This window comes from Helianthus annuus, chromosome 4, assembly GCF_002127325.2.
Source record: "Helianthus annuus cultivar XRQ/B chromosome 4, HanXRQr2.0-SUNRISE, whole genome shotgun sequence".
Classification (NCBI taxonomy): Eukaryota; Viridiplantae; Streptophyta; class Magnoliopsida; order Asterales; family Asteraceae; genus Helianthus; species Helianthus annuus.
The window spans coordinates 164684326-164709465 of record NC_035436.2 but is presented as its reverse complement, the minus strand read 5'-3'; the positions used below and the strand labels follow the sequence as shown (position 1 = coordinate 164709465).

General features: G+C 34.7%; 2 protein-coding genes across 4 annotated transcripts; one reads left to right on the top strand and one right to left on the bottom strand.

Annotated features, from left to right (window-relative positions):
• Nucleotides 1-5498: 5498 nt before the first annotated feature.
• Nucleotides 5499-9356, top strand: LOC110937186 (nucleobase-ascorbate transporter 2). The gene is made up of 13 exons (XM_022179581.2): nt 5499-5938; nt 6034-6131; nt 6533-6709; nt 7175-7275; nt 7368-7443; nt 7545-7604; nt 7695-7879; nt 7961-8057; nt 8145-8290; nt 8380-8471; nt 8562-8639; nt 8737-8897; nt 8995-9356. The coding sequence occupies exons 1-13, from the start codon at nt 5845-5847 to the stop codon at nt 9205-9207; spliced, it is 1578 nt and encodes a 525-aa protein (XP_022035273.1). The 5' UTR covers nt 5499-5844; the 3' UTR covers nt 9208-9356.
• LOC110937185 (O-fucosyltransferase 8) lies at nt 9263-15309 on the bottom strand. Of its 3 annotated transcripts, none has more exons than XM_022179579.2 (11): nt 15214-15309; nt 15050-15100; nt 13854-13931; nt 13335-13434; nt 12440-12510; nt 12208-12296; nt 11995-12115; nt 11753-11896; nt 11323-11654; nt 9798-10038; nt 9263-9724 (listed from the first exon to the last, which is right to left on the bottom strand). In XM_022179579.2, exons 3-11 carry the CDS (start codon nt 13896-13898, stop codon nt 9416-9418), a joined length of 1452 nt encoding a protein of 483 aa, XP_022035271.1. In that variant the 5' UTR covers nt 13899-13931; nt 15050-15100; nt 15214-15309; the 3' UTR covers nt 9263-9415. The 3 variants fall into 3 exon arrangements, with proteins under 3 accessions (XP_022035271.1, XP_022035270.1, XP_035844484.1); XM_035988591.1 differs by lacking the exons at nt 15050-15100; nt 15214-15309 and adding an exon at nt 14545-15015 and having other exon boundaries at nt 9285-9383; nt 9415-9724; XM_022179578.2 differs by lacking the exons at nt 15050-15100; nt 15214-15309 and adding an exon at nt 14545-15015.
• Between the last annotated feature and the right edge of the window lie 9831 nt (nt 15310-25140).

Genomic DNA, 25140 nt, shown 5'->3' with positions numbered 1-25140 from the left:
ACTCAAAATGTGCTCGGAAAACTCTTGGATGTCAGCTCGTTTGGTCGTACGGTCGCGTTATTCGTCAAATTACGACAAAACTCAAACGGACGCGAAAACGAACCAAATTAAGCGACGAGCGGTATTTTTGCATGCCGATCACTAAAATAAAAATATTTTAGTGTGTACAAAAAATTTTTGGATGTCCAGATGTGGTCAGAACGTAAGATACGCGCGAAAATGCAAACTTACGTCGTTTTTGACACTTTTAGTCCCTGAAAGATCATATAAACATGTTTTCGCACACCGAACCTATCAAAGCTTATTTCTAAGCTATGTTTAGGTTATTTATGGTATGTTTAACTTATGATCAAGTTCCGGGTTGTTCATTATAGTACAAATTGGCATACTTTCGCAGTTTGTCGAATTTAGTCCCTGTAAGCGAATAAACTTGATTTCGGCATACCAAACCATTCAAAACTTATTTCTAAGCTATGTAAAGGTTATTTAAGGTATGTTAAGCCTATGTCACTATTCCGGAGTGTTTGTTGCATTAAACTGGTTATATTTACGCATCCGATCGCGTATAACCTTCTAGAAAGCGATTTAAAGCCCGAAATCGAACAAGAATTGATATGTGCAAATGATACACATATTTTCACAAATCTCAAGTATGAAACACAATATTTCATTAGTTTGGTATTTGTTTGACGGTCACAGTGACACATGTTTCACAGTGGACTATGGTATTTTTCAAGGGTTCAAGTGTCCGAATGATGGCCTTACTATATCTCATCTCCTTTTTGCAGATTACGATCTTTTGACTGGCAAATGGTCCAAAGACAATGTGCTCGATATGGTTAGATTATTAGTTGCTTTTGACAAAAGATAATCCAAGTGGAAATCTTTGATCCTTTCGGCGAGCAGGAGGTTAACTCTCTTAAAGAATGCTTCCCACTTACTTTTTTCTTTATTTAAAGCTTTTGTGACTATTATTAAAATGTTGGAAGCTAATCGCCGAATTTCGTTTTTTGGTAAGGAATGATGAAAAGAATAAAATCAGTTAGGTCTCTTGAGAGCACTAGGAACATAAGGAATCAAAACAGAGTGAATCAAATATGGTGTAAGGAAAGGAGCGGCAATGGAATTGGCAACGAATTTTGAATCAATCAGAGCTGGTTCCTTAATCGAATCAATTGCAGCTTTAGTTTGGTGAATGCTTTATGTCAATTGGAGCGACAAAATTAGAGTGGAATTGAGTAATCATTACATAGGTGAAATCACTCCATGTGATGAAGTCTGAACTCCGATGCAAACTATTGAACCACCAGAATGGTTCATCATTGAATGATTCAATGACACAGGGAAACCTCTCGTCATTATAGATCATGTAAAAGAGAAAATATCATTCAGCTTGGGAAATCCATAGGTCAGGATTGGATCCAGTGAAACGAGGTAAGCGTGGATGTTCATGCTGGAGTTCTTCCAAAGCTATCTATGCTAAGGATCAATGAAAACACCAATGAAATAATCACTTATGAAGTAACAATCAACACTAGAGAATTAGGGAATAGTAGGTACTGATTTCATTGAAATTCATAGGCAAAACTGATTACAATAGAAATAAAGAACAATTTAGAGATGGGGATGAGAAGAGACTAAATTTTGGAAAAAAGAGATGGGAAGAAGATGAACATTCTCAATATACTCATTTATGACCTAGACTCCCTTGTGCTTTAGCATATAACTTGTAACGTTTAACTTGTTTGGGCCATTTGATTTGGGTTGCTTGATTGATTAAGTTGCGCTTGGGTATGTTCACAACAAATGGGTAACCGGATGTATGGATTCACGTAATTCAAGGTTTTGAGTTAAGTTTCCTTGATAATAAACAATTTATGGGTTTAACCATGAATATTGTGCTCCGATTTCTACATCTTGGTACCAATTATCCCTTTAACATCGAGTCCCAAGAACCTGGAAAATTGTACCAGAATGTTGGCTCAAATCTTCCCGTCTCATATTTCGGACAAGTGGCGTTGGTTGGTGCTTCTTCGGGGGTTTTTCTGTTTATTCGATAAAGGACATGTTGTTCAAGTCTCGCAATTCAACTGTTTCTCCTCACTTTTAGTGGTGCAACATAATCCCGAAAAAGGTCAATATTTTTATGTGGGAAGCGACTCAAAGTAGGATGCCTACGTGTCCAGAATTAAGGAAAAGGGGAGTGAATGTTGAGCTTCTATGTGCATTCTGTGTTGCGAGTATGAGGAATCATGCGACCACCTTTTCAGTTCGTGTGAGATTGTTTCTCGGGTTTGGCAGGCTGTTTCCTCATGGTGTAGGATCCCTCCTATATACACTTTATCCTTCAAGGATGTTCTTTCGATTCAAGACTCATGCAACCTTGATAGTAGAAAGAAATTGATAGATGAATGCATTCTCTTCACTACTTGTTGGATTCCATGGAAAAAAAGGAACAAATCGATTTGCGCAGATAAGGAGGTTGTCCAGGCCAATATTCTGGGGGGAAATAAAGGGCCTGAGCTATTTGTGGATTAATAATCGGATGCTGACCAGCGACTTGGCGTGGGATAGTTGACAGTGTTGCCCTATGTAATTGTTGTTCCCTTTTGTTGTTGTATGGTTCTAGCGCCTTGCTAGTGTTTTGGTTAATGAACTTCCCCGTTCTAAAAAAAGGGTAATGATTTTCTAAATCAAATGACTAAATACTTAAGTCAATGTAAATTTAAGCTTCATTTGAAAAAAATGAAAATTAATTATTTCTTTGTTTCCTCTCCCAGCTTTCAAATATAATACTTTCTGATTTTAAGGACTGAGTCAGCTTTCTACTATAACAATCAGGATGATAATATGAGTCTCATCAATAAAAAATCTTCAACATAACCTTTACATATTGTGCTAGCAATTAGCATTTCTTGTTGATTTCACAAATTATGTATTTTAAATAAATCTAGAGACCTAAAATTGAGTTGAAAGTTTATTTTTTAATTTCTATTAAAAATGAAAAAGTAATTCGGTCTCTAAAATATTAAGCAATTTTCACATGTTTTGTTTGCAAACTTTTTATTATGTCAACTTTAACTAAAATTCAGTTATTTTCCATTTCTGGAAAAATCCTTATGTAATTTAGTTAAAACCATAAGACGCTGATGGCACGATGATACTCCAGTGATCCGTTAGTGATCCAAATTTGCCATTCAAAAAAAAAAAAAAAAAAACATTCATCTAGATATATTCAAGATATACTGGTTTCTAGGGGTGTGCAATAACCGAACTGTTAACCGAAACCGAACCGAAAACCGACAAAACCGAACCGAATTATCCGAAAGTCGGTTAACGGATATTTTTCTACCATCGGTTAACCGGAATTAACCAAACCGAATCATTTATTTTTTTATATATTTCTAGCTTTTATACCTCTATTTCATGTATTTCATGTTTTATACTTTCATTTCATGTAATAATGCCTCTATTTCATTTATATATGCCTTCATTTCATTTATTTATACCTCCATTTTATGTATTTAAACATCTATTCATGCATTTATACCTCCATTTCATTTATTTATACATCCATTTCATGTATTTATACATCCATTACATGTATTTCTAAGCAAAAAATTAGCCCTTCTTGGAAATGGTTATTAACCGAAAATTAACCGAACCGAAAACCGACAAATTAACCGAATTAACCGAACCGATTAACCGATGACTTCGGTTACGGTTATGGATAATGCTAATAACCGAACCGAACTGTGCACACTCCTACTGGTTTCATCCTTCATGTTCAATCATATGTACAATGCCATTCTTGATGCACTATACAAAACAATCAAAGAAATAGAAAGCTTCTATTTGGGTTTGCTCGTGATTTGTATGTTTTTTTACATATCATTACACTAGGTTATTTACCTATATAACATACGGGTGTAAAAAAATATAATTTGTATAAAGTCTAAAGCTATAAGTAATTGAGATAATTACATATTAATGTAAATAATTAAAACTTTTAATATCAAAAAAATATAGATAATTCATAAATCTCTAAATATCTATATGTATACAACATTGTTGTTTTATCTGTAACATTGTCATCCTATCTAATATAGTAATTTAACAACAATTTTGGTTTTTTTTTTTTTTTTTTATAATGCGGCGTACAAAATTGGCCGTGAGTGAAAATGGGGTATTTCAAATACAAATTAACTCTTATTTATCATCATTGTGAAACATACATACAATGGAAATTGTCTTCGTTAAAACTTAAACGGATTTTTTTGTCGGAAGGTGTTAAATTAATTCCTGAAATAAATGTGTGTGTACTAATATTTATTGTTTCAGCTTCAATAACGCGTTTTCCTAGCGTAACAACTTTCCGTCTAATACTGCTGCACAAACCATTTTGTTGATCAATGTTACGCAGGAGCATTATCTTAACATCCATCTTTAATACTAATCCATGATTTGGCAATCCTAACAATTTTGAGACCATTAAAAACGTAAGGCGAGTATAAGTTTTCTTGTGACATATACGATCATGATTAATATTTGGTAATACTGATCGACTAATTATTGGAATGTTTTATAAAAAATTGAAGTTTCATAAACTTTTTAATTAAGTAATATTAAACGAAATATTTACCTGGATGTAAAGTTTTAAAATGGAAGAATCAATGAGAAGCGATATACATAATTGTTAATTACCATTCTTTTATCTGAATTTAAAAATTTAGTCTCCATTTACGAAATTATGAAGGTAATATGAAGAACCAAAACTCGTAGTTCTACACTCAGGACGTGCTAATTCAGGGGTTATACGATTAATGTTACAAACATAAGTTTGAACACTAAACCACTAAATAGAAAAAATATATATATATATAAACATAAAAGTAAAAGAAATTTAAACTTTTTTTTGAATGGTGACCTTCTTCTATAAGGTTACCACACTCTCCAAATCGGAGAGTTTCGTATTGCCCCACTCTGGTCAGGCTATGTCGTCTTAATCGGGCCCAGGCTTCAAAGTTTGGCTTTTTTTGGGCGTTCCCCGAGAAACCATACCGTCAGTTGCCACTTGACAGTCGTTATGCCACCAAAAGAGCATAACTCTCTGCCGTAACACATGGTAGGACGAAAACCCGGTTGGGCTTGGGAATCGAACTAACAACCTCACACAATGCCTAGTTCAAATCATTCATTGTCTATATCTACCCCATATGACACAAGTAAGAACTAAACTTGAGTCTCTATTAGAAAACTCAAACCTCTTACCACTAAGCTACAAAGTGGGGATTAAAGAAACTAAAACTTTAGGAATAAAAATAAAAGTTGGTAATAAAAAATAGTAAACAAAAAGAAAGAAAAAGGTAAGTGTTAAGATGGGCATCCAAATATTAAATGCACGTTAGAGGGACCAACGGTAACAAAGTTTGGAAGTATTTTAGAGGGGCAATTCTGTCAAAATTTAACGGATCACTACTTAAAGCAAAGAGATTCAACTCCCCCCTGCAACTCACTCACTCCCCAATCAACTTTTGCTTTTCATTTTCACCATTAAAGCTTTTCTTTCTTTCTTTCTATCTCATTGGTCACCCCCTTCACTTTCTTTTTCATTCATCTCTGTGTTGTTACAAACTCACACTCATTTTCACCATCAGAAAAAAAACCCCTCTTTAAAACAACAAAGAATCCAAGAATCTTGACACACACATTTGGAACAAGAAAGAATGAGAGTATTTTAAAACATTCACAAGAAAGATTCTTGAATTGTGTTTGGGCTATTTAAAGAATCTTGTTTTTTTTTTTAATCTTTTTAAGGGTTTGTTTTTGATACATTTGGAAGATATGGCAGAAGCACCAAAAGCAGAGGATATTACTCATCTTCCAACTGACCAACTTCAAGGGTTGGAGTATTGTATTGACTCAAATCCTTCATGGGGTGTGTAAAGTTCTTAACTTTATATTAAAATCTTTGATGTTTAACACTAATTTGAACTTTAAATTGATGATGGGTCTTGTGTGTTTTGATAACAGGGGAAGCTATAGCTTTAGGGTTTCAACATTACATATTGTCTTTAGGGACTGCTGTTATGATACCCTCCTTTCTTGTTCCTTTGATGGGTGGTACATCTGTAAGTCCTTTTTTCCTCCAAAGCATGCATCAAATTAGTGTAGCAAAAATCAGGATTAATCATCGATTAATCGGATGGTTCACCAATTAAATTTCGCCTAGTCGGACCCACTATAGTCGGTCAAAGGCGGACCAAAGTATTTGTACTAATATGTTGTTAATGTTTGAATTTTTAAGTACTTTATTTATTATGTTTAAGTTTAACTGTTTATGTTTGAACTATACTATGTATGTATGTGTAAATTTTAATCCGATAAATCACTATTAATCCTGATTAATGGCTAGTCAGTATCCCACCAGCCGACTAGCTCCTAGCGATTTTTATAACACTGTACCATATAGTTGTACACTTGAGCCATATCTATGACTGTGTTTTAGAACATTGTTTATTGAACTTTGCAGGGTGATAAAGTGAGGGTGGTGCAAACATTGCTATTTGTTCAAGGAATTAACACATTTTTGCAAACACTATTCGGAACCCGATTACCAGTTGTAGTTGGTGGATCATGGGCATTCATGGTTCCTATAATCTCAATCATCCATGACCCTTCTCTAACCGCCATCGGAGACGATCACATGGTAACCTATACCTATAAACTTGCTATTATTCTTTAATTCAACATAGATTTTAATAATCTTGAAATGTTTTGTACAATGTCCCACATACTAAACTAACCATCATTTTCCTATTAGTAATCCCAAATTTGTATACTATAAAGAACAAACTAACAGTAGATCCCTGGTCCAGGGGTGGGTCCCACCTCTCAACCTTGTCAAATTTGTGATGGGATGCTTTAGAGTTGCAGTTATTCAATAGTGTTACTGTTGTTGTTAATCATTGACTGTGTGTCTGGCTTATTGACCATGAATTTACTAGGATACAAGAACAGGCTTAATGGTGGGCCCATATGTTCTTCTGTAACTTAGTTAACTGAAGTTGATAACACTTGTCTTTTTATTAATGAAAGGGGAAAAATATGACCTTTTTTGTCATTAGAAGAGGAAAAACACAATCTTTGATGTTGAGTTTGTTTGCACTTGCAGAGATTTCTTGCTACAATGCGAGCTATACAAGGCGCGCTTATTGTGGCATCGAGTGTGCAGATTATCTTGGGGTATAGTCAGTTGTGGGCTATATGTTCAAGGTGAATAATTTGATTCAACAAGCCACAATGTGTCGGTTGTGGTTATGTTTCTGCAATCAAATTTTTATTGATTTTTTTTTTGTTGTTTTCAGATTCTTTAGTCCTGTTGGTATGGTTCCGGTGATCGCATTGGCTGGTTTTGGTCTCTTCGACAGAGGATTTCCGGTGGTATGATACTTCCCTTGGCTTAGTTTGACTTTGAAGGTCAAACTGATTCGTTTTCAACTTTAGTCAAATATGTTGTTTAACTTTAGTCAAATTGTTTATAGGTTGGAAGGTGCGTTGAATTTGGCATACCGATGCTAATTCTCTTCATCACGTTCTCTCAGGTACTTACCATCATTCGTTAATTCGATTACATTAACATTCAACTTATACGAATTATAATTGTAATCTCGCTTTTCCGGTGGAAAACACAGTACCTGAAACAGTTTCAGCCGAAACAAATGCCAATATTGGAGCGGTTTGCACTGCTTTTGACCATAGCATTGATCTGGGCATATGCACACTTATTGACAGTTAGTGGCGCGTATAAACATCATCCAGAACAGACTCAAATGCACTGTAGAACTGATAAAGCCGATCTTATATCTGCTGCACCATGGTTAGTTAGTTAGTTAGTTGGTTGGCTCATGAATCATATCTATTGAAATGAACTGCAAGTAAGTTTCTTTTAACGATGCAGGATAAAGATCCCCTACCCGCTGCAATGGGGTGCACCGACTTTTGAAGCGGGCCATGCTTTCGGGATGATGGCTGCTGTTCTAGTCTCTCTTGTTGAGGTAAAAAATATTAACGGAGTGGGTCCCATTTGCACGGCGTTTTGGTTAAACGAATGTAATATAAAGATTTATGTTTTTCTAATGCAGTCGACAGGTGCATACAAGGCGGCAGCGCGTCTAGCAAGTGCTACACCGCCTCCGGCTCATGTTCTCAGTCGAGGGATTGGGTGGCAGGGGATCGGCATTCTCTTGAGCGGTCTCTTTGGAACAGCAACTGGATCGACGGTTTCTGTGTAAGTGTTTAATGTTTATGTTTCCGTTAACTTTGTTTGAAACAAAAGACACGAACTAAAACACAAGTCTCCATTGATAAAACAAACAGAGAGAATGTTGGTATGATGGGAAGCACTCGTGTTGGTAGCCGAAGAGTCATTCAAATCTCTGCCGGTTTCATGATCTTCTTCTCGATATTAGGTAAAGTTAACACGTTGTCATGTTCTACAACAAAAGTTGCGATTTACCCTGAATCACATTTCTTGATTATTGGTTTTATATAACTTGTAGGGAAATTTGGAGCTTTATTTGCGTCGATACCTTTCCCGATCTTTGCTGCGGTATATTGCGTGCTATTCGGTTTTGTTGGTGAGCATCTTGCCCTGTTTAAGTCGATATAAATAGACAGTGCAAAATGCAACCGAAACGTAAATTAATCTCAGTTTTTTCCTATTTGTTTTGCCAGCTTCTGTCGGGTTGTCATTCTTGCAATTCACAAACATGAACTCGATGAGAAACTTGTTCATCGTGGGTGTGTCTTTCTTTCTTGGTTTGTCGATTCCCGAGTACTTTAGGGAGTACACAGCTGGTGCGCTTCACGGTCCTTCACATACAAAAGCCGAATGGGTAAGATGGTCTTTTCACATCTAATTTCATGGCGCTTTAGTTTCGCATACAAAATCTGGAAGGGTAATTTGGTCTTTTCACATGTGTTTTGATGCAGTTCAACGACTTCCTCAACACCGTCTTCTTCTCTTCCCCGACGGTGGCGTTAATGGTGTCGGTGTTTCTCGACAACACACTCGAGGTGAAAGACAGTGCTAAAGACAGGGGGATGCCATGGTGGGCCAGGTTTCGATCGTTCAAAGGCGATAGTCGAAATGAAGAGTTTTACACCCTCCCTTTCAATCTTAACCGGTTCTTTCCACCATCATGAGATTCATTTTCAGGTCGAAAGGTTAACTGTTAAGGGTAGTTTTGTCATTTTGCCATTTTGCAACATTGAGATTGTGCTGATCACAATCCCTTTTTGTGTTCTAAAATTTCATTAATTTCGTGTAAATGAATGTTCTTTATGTGCTTCAATATGCAATTCAAATATTCAATGAAGAAATGATCATCTACAAAAAAGTGACAAAATAAAATTACTGGAACCTACACATACACTCCGGGCATCTCGGTTGTCGGTAAATGCTTCGGCCCCAGCCCCGCAATCGAACACTCTGTGCTCCGGTTATCATCTTTGTCACTCTCCCTTCAAAATCGTTCCAGTTTATGGTGTGATTCCTTGACAAAATTTCTGCAAGTCTCTTCTTGCTAGGTCTTAACGTCGGGGCGTGGCCCCCACCGTAGTATGTTCTGAAACCCGACACCAACGACGATAACTGACTGCCTGAATCTGTTATAGCAAATACATCTGCAGTGGCACATGCTATGAAGTCCAGTGCTGCTAGCTATAAACCAAAGTCAAAATTTCTCTTATTCGTTACAAATAACCAATTAGTCGTAATAAAAGTGATTATTTACCTGAGAAGAAAAGTTTTTGAAGGGTGCAAGTTCGCTAGGGGAGAGGAGATCCTCTTTGGTGATAACATGCGGATATAAATTAGTCAACGGTTGCATCCTTGACTTTCCTCCATATATCTGGGATCCGGCGAGATATATATACGTTTCACTTGTGAAACCGAGACCAGCAAGAACAAGTGCAGCTTCTTCTGGTGTTAATGGACATCTTCCCGACCTCCTTAGTTCTTCTGCCGAAACGGGCCTAGACCACATAATACATACAAGAAATTACAAGAAATTCATGTCTCTCATTCTTGTTGAAAAATATAGTTTTGAAAGCAAACTGTAAAAATTTTGGGCCAAAAGTGTTTCGGTTTGGCCTGCTCAATAAATTACTCATTTGACTAGGGTTGTAATCGAGCCGAGCCGAGCCAGGTTGAGCTCAAGCTCGAACTTAAACCAGCCTCGGCTCGGCTTGCTTATAAAAGTCAAGCTTGAGCTTGGCTTGTAAAATGTTCGAGCCACGTTAATTTTTAATTTTTTTTTTTTTAAATATTGATTACATAATAAACAAAAAAAAGATTACACATAAATGTATTATTTTTATTTTTCTATAATTTTAAGGGAATTTGGTCATTAATAATCCCACCTCACGCTATTCCCCCCACCAGTCCCCCACCTTTCACCTATTTTTCCTACAATGGTCCCCCGTTAAAAAAAAAAAACTTAACGAGTTAAGTTTTTTTTCCAAATTACAAACAGATTTTTAAGGGATTTTGATTAGAACGGCGATACGAGTCCATTGATGTAAAACTTGCCTCGAAACGGTGCTCCAAACGATGAAAACTGTGCTTCAATTCGGGTGTTTAAATTTCCAATTAACCAAAATCAAGTCATTTGGAGCACCATTTCGAAATAAGTTTTACTTCAATGGACTCGTATCATCGTTCTGATCAAAAGCCCTAAAAAATCTGTTTGTAATTTGGAAAAAAGCTTAACTCCGTTAAGTCTTTTTAACGGGGGACCATTGTAGAAAAAATAGGTGAAAGATGGGACTGGTGGGGGGAATATTCTGAGGTGGGATTATTAATGGCCAATAAGGTCTAGGTGAGATTATTACATGCCAATTCCCCTAATTTTAAAGACCAAAAGGCATATTAAAGTATTATATGTATATTTTTTGTTTATTTTCCTATAAATTTATTATATGTTATTGATTAATTAAACTTAAAATGTTAACACTTCAATCCCCATCCAACATATATTTTTTTTTATTTTAATACTTTCAAAATTAAAATTAATCTATATAAATAAAATAATTCGAGCCAGCTCGCGAGCCGAGCCAGGCCTAGCTCAGGCTTGGCTCATTTACAAATATTGCCGGGCCGGCTCGTTTAAAACTGAGCTTTTTTATAGCCGAGCTTTTTTCGAGCTTTTTTCGAGCTTTTTTCGAGCACAGCCCAATGATGGAGGGTAAAAATGTTACCCCTGCATTTGACCATTACCCAGCCTGCAGCCAAAGATGGATGGTAAAAATGCTACTCACTTTGACATTTTTAATCGCTGCATGAGCAAAGGAAAGTGGATTTCTCGGTAAGTTTGAAGTTCGGTATTCTCAACTTGTCCTCCACCAAATTCACATAAAGAGTAGGCAACCATGTCGATTTCGAACCTCATGTGCAAAGCAATATACTTGAGTGGTTCCCTATCCATAAGGGGGGCGTTTAACCGATCTGTAATAAAACTTCCTAATAGTTCTTTATCTAATTTGTTCCTTGGGCCATCATACTTTCTTATCCTTCTTATCAACAATGAACCGGTTTCTTGAATTTTGGGCACAAACTTTAAGGCATGATAGTTACATTTACATCTTAGCCTCTACAACAAAATAATAAGATTTTGTTACGCACAATGTTTGTTAATAATGCCTCGTGTTTGAAGTAAACTTTATAAAAAAGATAAGTGGTAGTTCTAACTTGAAGTTCAGCAGGTAACGGGTCAAAGCCAAGCCGATTTCCATATCCAAGGAAATGAACAACTCCATTTTTTAATAACAGGGGAAGTACTTTCTTTATATATTCGACCGGTGTTGCCTCCTTGCTGATGTCAGCATCAGTTATCTGAAAAAATCAATAGTAAAAACATTATATGCAACATGCCACAGTTTATTGTAGGACTGACTACCAATAGACAAAGAAAAGTTAAAAAGACGACATACCAGACTACCGATTTCTTTAAAATCTAGTGATTTTAAATGTGGCGGGAGATCTTTCACAATGTTAATTTCATCCTTCAATGTTTTTATGAAATATTCTTCTTGATAAATATCACCAAACTGGCTGAATCACAACACATGCAACAAAATTAAAATTTCTTTACTTTTTTTTTTTTTTGTTTTGCAAAAGATAAAGGGATAAAAGCCGCTACAGACCTGGGGTCCTTCCATACATTGCTGAAAAGAAACCTTGGAATAACTAATGTTGCATTTAATAATGATGCTACGGCGACAGCGTTACATACCTGCATGCAAAGATACGGTTTCTTTTGTGTATAGATACATAATAAAGGGCGTAAAGAGAAATAAAACTATCTAAATGAAATGGTGAAAATAAATAAACAAAAAGTTGGTAAGAAAATTCAAAAACAGAATTACTTTTACTTACAGCAACGCGTTGTTGATTTAGGCCTCCATTTGCGCTAACCAATATATAACCATTGTTGCTTTGTAGTTTTCCTGTCCTAACAACATTGACAAGTAATGAAACAGATTATGCAAAACATAACCTAAGTTAACAAATTTGAATTTGAATTTAGGCACCCATTTGAAAGAAAGAGGTCAAGTTTGACTTTCAAAGTCAAAGGGACCACTTTTAAAATCTTAAATATATGAGAATATCACATTCAAAAAATTCCAACACGTTCTTGCGAAAACTCATCTCCAAATTTAATGTATCATGAAAATTTGATTCTTATATCTCAAAGAGTTAAGTTCCCGTGAAAATAAAATAAACGTACGAAACGTACGAATTGAAAGAAAGTCAAAAAAAGTGACGGTGGCATTTTGGTAATTATCAGCAACTTCTAGAGTAATTTTGAGCTTCTGTAGAGTAATTTTGTAAAAGTTCATGTAGAGTAATTTTGGTCGTGTAGGGTAATTATCAAAATTACACTAACCCCCCCCCCCCCCCAACCTAAAAACTAAACCATAAAGCTAAATCCCATAACTAAATGTTAACAAAATTACTCTACAAGACATTTTCATAAATTACTCTACAGAAGTCAAAATTACTCTACTAGAGTAATTTGATAATTACCCTACATTTCACAAAATTACTCTACAGATGCTCAAAATTACTCTACAAGACACTTTTTGTTTTTTCCCCAGTAATTTTGAAGTTGCTGATAATTACCAAAATGACACCGCCACTTTTTGCTTTTTCCCTCAATGCGTACGTTTCGTACGTTAATATTATTTTTATTTGATCCTTTACCTATCTCAAAACAAACGGAGTATACAAAATTTCCGAAATATAGTAAATTGAGAAATTCAGACTTTACCGGCCCTTATTGATTCCTTTCTATCTGCACAGTAACTCCATGCGGATGCTTGATGATAAGATTCCTTCCAAAATTTTGATTCGTCTTGCTTAAGCTCTCTCTGCATTAGAATCATCCAAGAACATACAAAACATATCAACTGACTTAGATTAACTAGAGGTGGCAAGTTTGATCCATTTACTTATTAATGGGTAGATCTGGATTACTAATGATCTCAAACGAGTCAAATACATGTTTTATCTAAGAAGAAAATGGATCAAACGGGTAGAAATTCAACCAAAGTGTATTTTTACTGCATACAACTCGAATTATTCAAAGGTTTTGATTAGTATGGTAATAATGATGTTTTTGTTAATACATTCACTATTTTTATAAGTTTTCAAAGATGGATAAAAAACGTTTTCTGATCAACCCAACCAAACTGACCAGCCACATTTCAACCCTTGACCCGTACCAAACACGTCCATCTTGCCACTTGTAATATGAAAGTAGCTACTCGATATAAAGTATACAAGAAACCTCTACAAGAGCACTAGAAGCCATGTTTGTAAGGCGATCATACATTTGCACCACATGCTTGCCACCATTATCTCCAACCTTCAAGGGAACACGGTTAGTTGATAAGTCATTAGTTTTTGAGCACCGTCATCCCACATATTAAAAACATAACTTATTATTATTATATCTTTAAAAAGGGTTATTGGATTTTATCACCCCAAACTATTGGCTATTGGCCGCTGCCACCCCCAACTATCACTTTGATGTCCGCCACCACCAACTTAACACTTTTGGGGGTGTCCTAAGATCCCTAAACCCTTCCTAAGATCCCTATGACACCCCCAAAAGTATAGTAACAGGATCAAAAGTTAGTGATCAGTTAACGACGTGGTGACAGAACACACTAAGTGTTAAGTTGGGGGTGGCGGGCATCAAAGTGATAGTTGGGGGGTGATAAAATCCAATGACCCCTTTAAAAATGATCTTGGATTATTGGACTGAATGACGATCGTTTCCTACATGAAAAGCCTATAGATTAAGTCTTATATACTAGGTGTATTTGGGGCAAGAACACATGGATGCGTTGAGGCTAGTAATTACACACACAAGTAACATAAAACCAAAACAGTGTTTCCTTTAATCCCTTCGATGTACCGAATATTGGGAGAACTACAACAAATGAGAACAAAAAAGAACACATAAACATACATACCTTGTCACCAGAAAAAACATTCAACGTAGAATTACTTCGGATAACCGTGGGTTCAAATATAAAACCCATAATCGAATCCAAAAGAAAAAGAAAACCCATCAACGCAACGGTGAAAACAACGGACGAAAAATGTTTACGCATCCAAGAACCCCTTTTAACAACATAACCACCACCCTTAAAAGACCCCAACTTCATAGAGTTACTCCTGAACCCATGAAACAACTCAAACTTATCCCTCCTGACTTTATTATTAAAAATATCACTACTTCCCTGCACCATTTTCTGATATCTAAACTGATAACTAAATGTATCCCCTTGTTCTTGTTTCCCCATTATGTATCATAAAAATCACTTCTTCTGAATGTTTAACACACAGTATACAATTTTAAAAGGAACCCATAACCATATTAGGGAAATAAAAAGAAATAAAAAGATCTGGATTAGAAGTGAAGCTAAATTAGGGAAAAGCGAAAGGCAAACAGAATCGAAGGTTGGGTAAGCTGACCTGTTGAAATTGTTTAGAAATAAAACAACAGATGCAGCAGAGATATCACATCTGCGAAGCAAAACATCTACTTGTCACCAAACAGCAAATTGAAAGGTTGAAAAAGTGAATTTACACATGTTGAAGCTTCTGTAACAAGAATTTTAAAAGAGAGTTGAAATCACCATCAGAGGTTGTAGAGAGAGGTTGCTGTTGGTTGTTGCTAGCGACCGCACCAAACCGTTCAGGAGTTTGGTGGGTGGTTGGGTGGGTTCTCAACTCCCGCAATATTATGAATTATACAAATTATTAATATTAATATTAATCTTTTTAACTATCAACACTTTTATTTTGTACTTTTAATGTAGTGAAGCCTTTTGTTTTAAAAATACGCATATTTTATTAAATACGAATAATAATTAGAAGAGTGTTACAGAAACGTATTCTCCTTGTTGTGGATGTGATAACTCTTAGATTTCTAATCGGCCTCACAATCTCTAAAAGACTTTATATGAGCCTAATGAATGTCGTCACCACATACTTATACGGGACCTCAGAAAATGGCATCTACATAAAAATCCCTTAAGGATTAAAATTGCTTGAATCAAGACAATCAACACCTCGAGATAGGTGTGCTATAAAACTCCAGAGGTCTTTATATGGTCTCAAACAATTTGGTCGTATGTGGTACAATCGACTTAGTGAATATCTCAAAAAAGGATACAAGTATGATGTAATCAGTCCAGGTGTCTTTATAAAAAGATCATACTCAAAATTTACCATAATAGCAGTTTATATTGATGATATCAACATCATCGGGTCTCCTGAAGAGATAGAGAAAGTTGCTCAGTTGTTAAAGAAAGAATTTGAAATAAAACATTTTAGTATGACAAAATGCATCGGCCTACAGTTTAAGTATCTATGCAATGGCACATTCGTCCATCAATCAAACCACATCCAAAAGATGTTAGTGCTTTTTAATATCGATAAAGCTCATTCATTTAGCGTACCTATGGTTGTCCGGCCCCCTAGATCCACATAAGGATCCATATCGTCTTTAAGAAGAGAGACAATAAGTACTTGGTCTAGAAGTACCGTACTTAAGCGCGATCGGTGCCCTTATGTATCTCGCAAATAATACAACACCCGACATTGCATTTGCGGTACATGTACTAGCGAGATATAGCTCGAATCCAACACGTAGACACTGGAATGGAGTAAAACATACATTCTGGTATATTTGCGGGACACGACACTTAGGGTCTTTTCTACCAGAAAGATCAAAAGTCCCAGCTTGTTGGGTATGCTGATGCTGGATATCTATAAAATCCTCATAAAGCAAGATCTCAGACATGTTAGCATTCACAAACGGTAGTACAACAATTTCTTGGAAGTTAACCAAGCAAACACTTACAACAACATCATCAATTCATGCTGAATTAATAGCCCTATATGATGCTGGTCGAGAATGTGTGTGGTTGAGATCAATGATTAATCATATACAAGAAGCATGTGGATTAGAACAAATGAAGAAGGACCCGACGACTATCTCTGAAGACAATGCTGCTTGCATAGCTCAAATCAGAGAAGGCTACATCAAAAGCGACATAACAAAGCATATATCTCACCAAGGTACTTCTCAATGTATGCCTTGCAGAAAGAAGGAGAAATCGATGTTCGTCAGATCAAGTCAAGTGAAAATCTAGCAACCTGTTCAAAAAATCTTTACCTAGAAGCAATTTCGAGCAGTTATCACATAAGATCAGGCTTCGTAGATTAAAAGATGTTAGTTAAATTGGGGGGGGGGGGGGATTGTGTACGCTATACTCTTTTCCTTAACTAACTTTTGTCCAGCTAGGCTTTCTTAGCAAGGTTTCTAACAAGGTAGCATAATTGGTCCAACAATATCAGCCTAACTCATAGGCCCTGAAGTATCGATTTAACATTCATCCTGAAGCATGTTGTTAATAGTGTATAATGAACATAATGTATATATAAGGGGAAGTGTTATAAATCAGATATACAAATCTCCTTCTAAGGCTATAGGGTGTGAGGGACATGGTTTGGTCATCAATCGCCACGTAGGACCATTAATGGATTGCTACAGCACCCTCTTATCTTATCCACCATGATTCTCATGGATTAAACCATAGCAACCATGGTCCCCATTTCCTTATTTAATATATCATTTCCTTTTCACAAAAATAAATTAAAATAAGATAATAGTGGTTTGAGTCATGACCACACCCTTAGGGTAGTGGTTTTGGATGATGGATTAGAAGTAGGTGACATGGCGCCAGTGTAGAGAGTCACGGTGATCATGAGGGTCATGACCACACCTTATAGCCTAATCGTTTTGATAGTTACTTTACATATGTATTGTATATATCTACTTTTGTATGGAAACATTATTTCTAAATAAACATACTATTTCTTCTAGTAAATAATTTTGTATTCTTTTATAATAAGTTTTAAAACGTGTTTACGTAAAAAAAAGTTTTAAAATTTAAAATGATAATAAGTACAAAGTTGGATAAGTTTTGAGTCCTCCATATAAATTCCCAATTTAATTTGTGTAAAATATGATTGAGGTTGACCAACCAAATTCAACTTGCTATAGATGTCGTTCAAAGTTGATATTCAACATTTAAAAATAGTGGGTAGTGTTTTTTTTATAAAAATAATGATAATAAATAATGGTCGTTCTTAATAAATAAAAAAAAAAAATTATGACATAGCAATATATACCACATATCCGAACTTAATGGTTAACCCAAGCTATAAATTGTTAATCAACGTCATTGCATGTGAAACAAGATAATTCTTACCTATGCGTTTTCGTTTTTTGATATATGCTTGTTATGAAGCTTATGGTTGATCGACGAGACTTCAATCTATCATATTAGTAAGACAACCTTAATCATTTGTTTGATATGAAAATTGCTTATTTTTTTTTTTTAATATAATGAGTAACTACAATTACCACCCGCCGCAATGCGGCGGGGATTCATTAGTTATATATCATGTTAGCTGAAAGGCAAATGTTTCTCACAGGACCACGAGCCTATGTGTAAAATCGAGAAAAAAATAACTAAGTCGATATTGGACTCGCACTTTGCGACAGACCTATCAAACGGGGAAAAATAGACGCGATGCAACGGACAAGTCAAACAGGAAAAAAATAGATGAAAAAACGTTGAACCCTACATGCACGTTGTGGCGTGTTAACTCGGAAATTTAAAACAACACGTTAAACGGAGAACTTATGAAAGATGAAAAGTATATATATAAGAGACTAAAATTAAAAGTAAAAAAAGTGTTGAGATTAAATTGTAAAAGATGAAAAGCTTTGGGTTGAAAGTAAAAAAAATTAAAGAGGTTAAGTTGCAAAAGATGAAAACTTTTGAATTAGAAGTGAAAAAATCAAATTAATCAAATGGGTTAAAATACCAAAGATTGAAACTTTAGATTTAAATTGCCAAAGATCGAAACTTTAGAGTTAAAAAAGAAATCAATTTCAGATTATGAAAACAAATAAATAGATTTAGTTAAATTGATGTTTAATATTATTATTATTATTATTTAATAAAAGTGATATAAATAAAAAAATAAGGGTGAGAAATTACCAGAGAATGACACGTGTCCAAAAAGGATTTTTGTTTATTAGTATAAAAAGATTAATTTATCAAAAACTTAACTTGCATAAATTTAAGATTTAAATGCCAATTTTAGTATATGTGGTTTGGGTCATTTTACGAGTTTGGTTTAAAAATTTCATTTTTCGCATGTAGGTCAAAAAAGGTTTCACCGTTGCCATTTAAGTCCACGGTTAACTTCATCCATATTTTTTTGTTAACGAGAAGGCCAATTCGGTCATTTTATATGGCTGAATTGCCCTTCTAGTTCACAGAATTACATATAAAATGACCGAATTGCCTTTCTTGTTAACAGAAAAAATGGATGAAGTTAACTCTGTGGACTAAAATGGGAACGGTGAAACCTTTTTGAACCTACAGACGAAAATAAAACCTTTAAACTAAATTAATAAAATGAACCAAACCATAGGGTTTAAAATGGCATTTAACTCTAAATTTAATTTCAATCATCTGTTATGTTTCCTTTTTTCATTTTTCAATTTCAATCATAAAAATGAATGCAAATATCATTAGAGCACTTTCACTCACTTTTATTTTTTACTATATAGTGTAATGGTTTTACTGTACTCTAATCAATTTTAACTAGTTTAATACTCGTCTGGTGGACGGGTTACACTCACAATATAACAAACAAAAATAATGTATATTGATGGTGTTTCGGTTTGCTTCTCATTTTCTTGCTTTCCATCTCCTATTTGAAAAAGTTACAACCATCTATCTAACTTTTCCTTTTCTTCTTTTCAAACCACTAAAACTCATTCTCAAAACACATTATCCAAACACTACAAAAATGAGCTATTAACTTTTAAGAATTCAAAAACTTAAAAGGAGCTCAAAATAAGCAATCCCAAACACCCACATTAAGTGGACACAAGGCTAAACAACATTATAAACAAAAGCATCATTTTTAATTTATAAAAGGAAAACGAACGTGAATAGTGTAGAACCACACAACAATATAAAATAAAAGTGATATAGTGACAAAACATGAAATGGTGTCATTTTAATGCAAAAGTAAACGGTAGGCAACACTAGGGAAAGTGTTATAACAATCAAACATGATTCACTGCCTCAATTTTTTCGGCTTTTGGATCGTCCTCTTTAACCTCAAAGATGGCCTTTTTTCGACTTGTTGACTTGATGCATGGTGCCCATTTGTCAAAGTTGGTGTATTTTTGGCATCATCTACTGAGGCAACCTCATGGTTCACATCAACAACCACCTGAAAGTTGTTATACAAGTATGAGAGTAAAGAATACAAAGTATAGATATAAAGTTTCTTTATATGTAAAAACAATTACCGATTCTTGCTGACTTGCTGCATTGTGGACATATGATGAATTTGGTGTGCATCTAGCATCATCTATTGCGGGACATTTAGAAATGCCAGTGTCGACCTCACGTTCCACATTATCAACCACCTAAAGTTGTTATACAAGTGTGAGTGTAAGGAATATAAAGTATATACACAAAGCTTGTTTACATGTAAAAACAATTACCGATGACGTAGTTTCTTCTTGCTGATTCGTTGTCTGGTCCGCATCTGACAACTTTGGTGTATTTTTGGCATCGTTTGTTGGGGGAGACTTAGATATGTCATAATCAACCTCATGTTCCATATCAACAATCACCTAAAGTTGTTACACGCGCATTAAGAGTAAGGAAAAAAAAATACACATTCCAAGTTTGTCTACACGTGAAAATGATTACCGATGACGTCGACGTTTTAGATTGTGTCGGCGAAATACGTGGTCCCCATAATGACTCGTGTACCATGTCCCATTCGTCATCATTGATCCGAGCTAAATACTCGGTAGTTTCGTCATGAAGAACATCAACAGAAGGACATGTTGAAGGAAGTGTAGTGGTAGCAAGATTATTGATTTCGTCACCCAAGTATTTTGATACGGTGAAGCGTGGACTATAAGTAGGTGCCAAATTGTATCCATCAACTTTTATCCTAAAGATTACATGCCGAGCACATAAAGTATCCATCAGAAATTCATATATCCAACATGGATCATCAAGACCCTATAAAAACACCAAGAAACAACATTATACATTAACAAAAAAAGAAAACATAAGCATGAAAAAAAGAAAAAAAAACAAACATGAATGAGTATATAGACATGGGCATATTTAGGTATACAGATCCGAGAAGGACATATACGACGTGATTAGTACATGATAATATATAAAAGTAAACCTCTGATAAGCTCTTTATAAACAATTGTTCAGCCGTAAGTCCGAGAAGAAGATTTGCAGCATCGTTAAAGAGAACATATGTAATCTCTTTTCCTTCGTTCCATAATTGGACAACCATTTTATAATTAAATAAACAAAAGCGATAAGAATATATATATATATATATATGTGTGTGTGTGTGTTTTAATCAGGGATGAGCAAATGATTTCGGATACCGACCTGAACCGGTACCGAATCTACCGAACCGGGTACTTTGTTGGTACCGAATCGATGCCAACATAAAAATAGATACCTCATCACATGCTGGTCCATGTTTTTTCATTGTTTTCTGCTCCTCATCATCCAAATTGGTAAGTTCCATTTCCTGAAATAAGAAATCAATTAAAACTGTTGATCCTGGACATATCGAGAGTTATTAGTTTAAATTAACGGTATTAACCTGATTACATGCAGGTCCATTTTGTACCAACGTTTTCTGCTGCTCATCATCCAAACTGGTAAGTTCCATTTCCTGAAATAAGAAATCAATCAAAATTGTTGATGATAGAAATATCGAGATTAATTAGTTTATATTAAGAGTATCAAATAAAAACCTAATAACATTCTGATCCACTTCTTATGAACAGATTCTGATCCGCATCAGTCAAACTGTTGAAGTTGATTTCCTGAAACAACAAAATCAAGTCAAATGTTTAGTGTATTGATAGGGACAGTAGCAGGTTTGTAAACAAATACTTTTACTAACCTTTGCTGAAGTACCCGATAAAGTTGTTGATGGAAGTTGATTTTCATTGGTAGAACACTCTTGGTCGTTAAATTTAGTGAAAGCTATACTTTGCTTCATTTTTTTGTTGAATGCTTGATCGAATATGTTTGAACTTGTTACATGCAGGTGCATTATATAGCATAAGATCACCTCAACCGACCCAGATTTCTAGGAAGATTATAGTAGTTGGTTTGGAGATAATGGGTCTAAAAATAAGGAGAAAACTTGCAAGAGGAGTGGAGATCATGGGCCTAACTTTCTGGAGCAAAACCACCAGCAGAAAACTGCAAATAACCTCCATTAGAGCGGTTATTTTTGCTAGTTTAAACGGCTGAGATTTCATCTTAGCATGATCTAACGGTGGATATTGACTTGGATGGTGGTTAGACTTAATGGCTTTCATAGACTTAACCCGGTGTTTTACAGGTAAATATCAGTACCGTTACGGAAAAACGGGGAAAGTGGCTATCCTTACCGGATATACCCGGTACCAAACGCTCATCCCTACGTGTGTGTGTATGTGTATATATATTTACGACAGGTTTTATCCAATGATGTTAAAAGACAAACAAAAATTATAATAGATTAATTGAAAACAAAAGGACAATGAAATAAAAAGAAAAAACACCTATATTGGTAAATATTTTTCAAAACACCGATTTTGGTAAATATTTTTGTTTTCATCCATAGCAATGATTTTTGTATCATAAAATAAAAATACACAAATATCACAACGCATAGTAATATAAAGCAAAAGGAAACACAATGCCATAGTTCATAATAAACGAAAACACGCGATACGGAACTCAAATACCCTAACGTAACTAAAGTCTATCGAAAAAAAAGAGTACAAAAGCACAAAAACCATACGATAAATAAAAAACCTAATAATAGTTGTTTTTAAAAAGACCATAGCACTCGGCACAAAACGGCATCATTAGAGGGAAATTAACATAAACGTGGCACCCCATACCGGCTTGACCAGCATCAGCAGCACCGGCATCACCCTGACCATCACCCGCAACATTGTTTACTGCCCTGACATTCTCTTCAGCCGCGGCATTCTCTTCAGCCGCGACATTCTCTTCAGCAATCTCCTTACCATCACTTTGATCTTCCATGTTATCATCCTCTGCCCCTTGCAATATCATCGTTGCATGCTTCTTCCCTCTCAAATGAGCGTCAAGTTGCATAGAACTTGTACAAAAAAAATGTTGCACAAACCACAATGAAGATCGATGAAAGGAAAAGTAGCTTTGTCTACCTGTCATGTCAAAATATGAATGAAAAAGTTAATTATTTAATAACAAAATATAAAATGAAAGATGTAGCAAATAGTTGTACCATGGCAACATGTTTGCTTGAAGATACATGGGCATTGTATTGTTGCATGTCAAGGCATATTATATTACAAAGAGTGCAACCTACGAGTTCTTCTTTTTTGGCGCCATTTGCTAGTAAATTATGTAGCTTGTTATACATTGACATTGAGATTGAGAATTTTTAGATGACGAAAGGGAGATAATAAAAATAGAATAGGGTAGTTAATAATTGTAGGTTATGAAGAGAGATTATGGGGAGGTGGGTAGGTTGTAAAGAAAGGTTATGGGGAGGCGGGTAGGTTATGAAGAGAGATTATGGGAGGTGGGGAGGTTAGGAAGAGAGATTATGGGCAGGTGGGTATTACTGATAAAGAAGAAGAAAAAAAGTTTGAAATTCAAAAATTTTGAAAATAGATAAAAAAAAAAACTAGAATAGGGTAGTTAGTATTTTGGAATGCTAAAAATATGGAAAATAAATTGTAATAAGGTAGTTACTTTGGTCCGAAATAAAGGGAGTGGGAATAGGGTAGTCTGCTGCAGAACAGTGGAGCTCGGTTAATGGTGTTAACATATGAGATGTTTTTGTAAGTGAAAAGTGTTCTTTAATGACTTGTGATTTTTATTCTGTTGAGTTATACCCTTTTTTAAGATTTTTATGATGTAAATGTATAAAATTGTGCTGTTGATAAGGGATTGGGCTAGTAGGGAGGAAAATATGCAAGGACTGGAGATGGGCTTTTAAAAGGAGTGGGCTAGTACAACTTTCATGGACATTTTTATTAGAGTACGTATTTTAAATGTTTAGTTACCCACTTTCTTTCTGACTGTTAAAAAGGGTTTAGCTTTCACTGAGCATTTTAACGAAAAAAGTTTTAAAGTTTTTTTTAACAAAAAATAAAACTTTTTTTTAACATACAAATGCTATAAATGGAACAATAAGTTTTAAGACATACATTTGTATTTATTTGTTAACATTTTTTACCTCACTTGCCCACTTTCTAAATTTAGAAGTAAATACGTTAGATAGTTGATTATTATGATTTCTTCTTGGACCAGACATATATATATATATATATATAATAAATTTTTATTTTTAACAACATAAACATTCCATATAGTTTATAACATATAAATTAATAATAATAATATGATTGTTAGTGTTTTATAATAATAATATAAAAACTGATAATGCTTATAGTATTTAACATAATAATAATAATAATAATAATAATAATAATAATAATAATAATAATAATAATAATAATATGATAGTTAGTATTTTATGATAATAATATAAAAACTAATAAGAATAATCATAAACATAAGAGTGAAATAAGGTCGACATTAAAGCAAAAACATAAAGATATGGTTAACATTAAAGAAGAAACATAATTAGTGAAATAAGTTCAACACTAAAGAAAAACAAAACATGCAGAATTCTTGAAAGAACATAAATAACTACCTTCAAAACATAAGTGTTTCTAGATATCATCTTCTTCCCAGTCCAGAACAACTCGTTTTCCACCGTGTAGAGACGCAAACTTGCTTCTTTTTATCACGCGTACAATATCCTCCTCCCAATCATCCTCAGAACTAACGATCTCAATCACCTCGTCCCATTTCCAGTTCCTTAATGCTTTAGACCTCTTGTTGCTTCTTTCAACCTTGCGAACCTAAGAAAAAACAGGTCATTGAACGCAGGGTCGGGCCAATGCGTTTGAAGGCCCAAGGCGAATCTAAATGCCGAGGCCGTTTCCGGTTACTAATTATATTATAATATTTTAAGTACACAATAATAAAAGTAGATACCTCATCACATGCTGGTCCATGTTTTTTCATTGTTTTATGCTCCTCATCATCCAAATTGTAAGTTCCATTTTTTGAAATAAGAAATCAATTAAAATTGTTGATCATGGACATATCAAGAGTTATTAGTTTAAAGTAACGGTATTAACCTGATTACATGCAGGTCCATTTTGTACCAACGTTTTCTGCTGCTCATCATCCAAACTGGTAAGTTCCATTTCCTGAAATAAGAAATCAATCAAAATTGTTGATGATAGAAATATCGAGATTAATAAGTTTATATTAAGAGTATCAAATAAAAACCTGATAACATTCTGATCCACTTTTTATGAACAGATTCTGATCCGCATCAGTCAA

Excerpts from the sequence above, each read along its gene's own strand:
- LOC110937186 (XM_022179581.2), top strand. The coding sequence starts at position 5,845 with ATGGCAGAAGCACCAAAAGCAGAGGATATTACTCATCTTCCAACTGAC. Across the intron at positions 5,939-6,033 it reads TGACTCAAATCCTTCATGGG|GGGAAGCTATAGCTTTAGGG; the intron begins GTGTGTAAAGTT and ends TTTTGATAACAG. Across the intron at positions 8,291-8,379 it reads ACTGGATCGACGGTTTCTGT|AGAGAATGTTGGTATGATGG; the intron begins GTAAGTGTTTAA and ends TAAAACAAACAG.
- LOC110937185 (XM_022179578.2), bottom strand. The coding sequence starts at position 14,877 with ATGGGGAAACAAGAACAAGGGGATACATTTAGTTATCAGTTTAGATAT. Across the intron at positions 11,655-11,752 it reads CGTTACCTGCTGAACTTCAA|AGGCTAAGATGTAAATGTAA; the intron begins GTTAGAACTACC and ends ATTTTGTTGTAG. Across the intron at positions 10,039-11,322 it reads CAGCGATTAAAAATGTCAAA|GCCCGTTTCGGCAGAAGAAC; the intron begins GTGAGTAGCATT and ends TATGTGGTCTAG.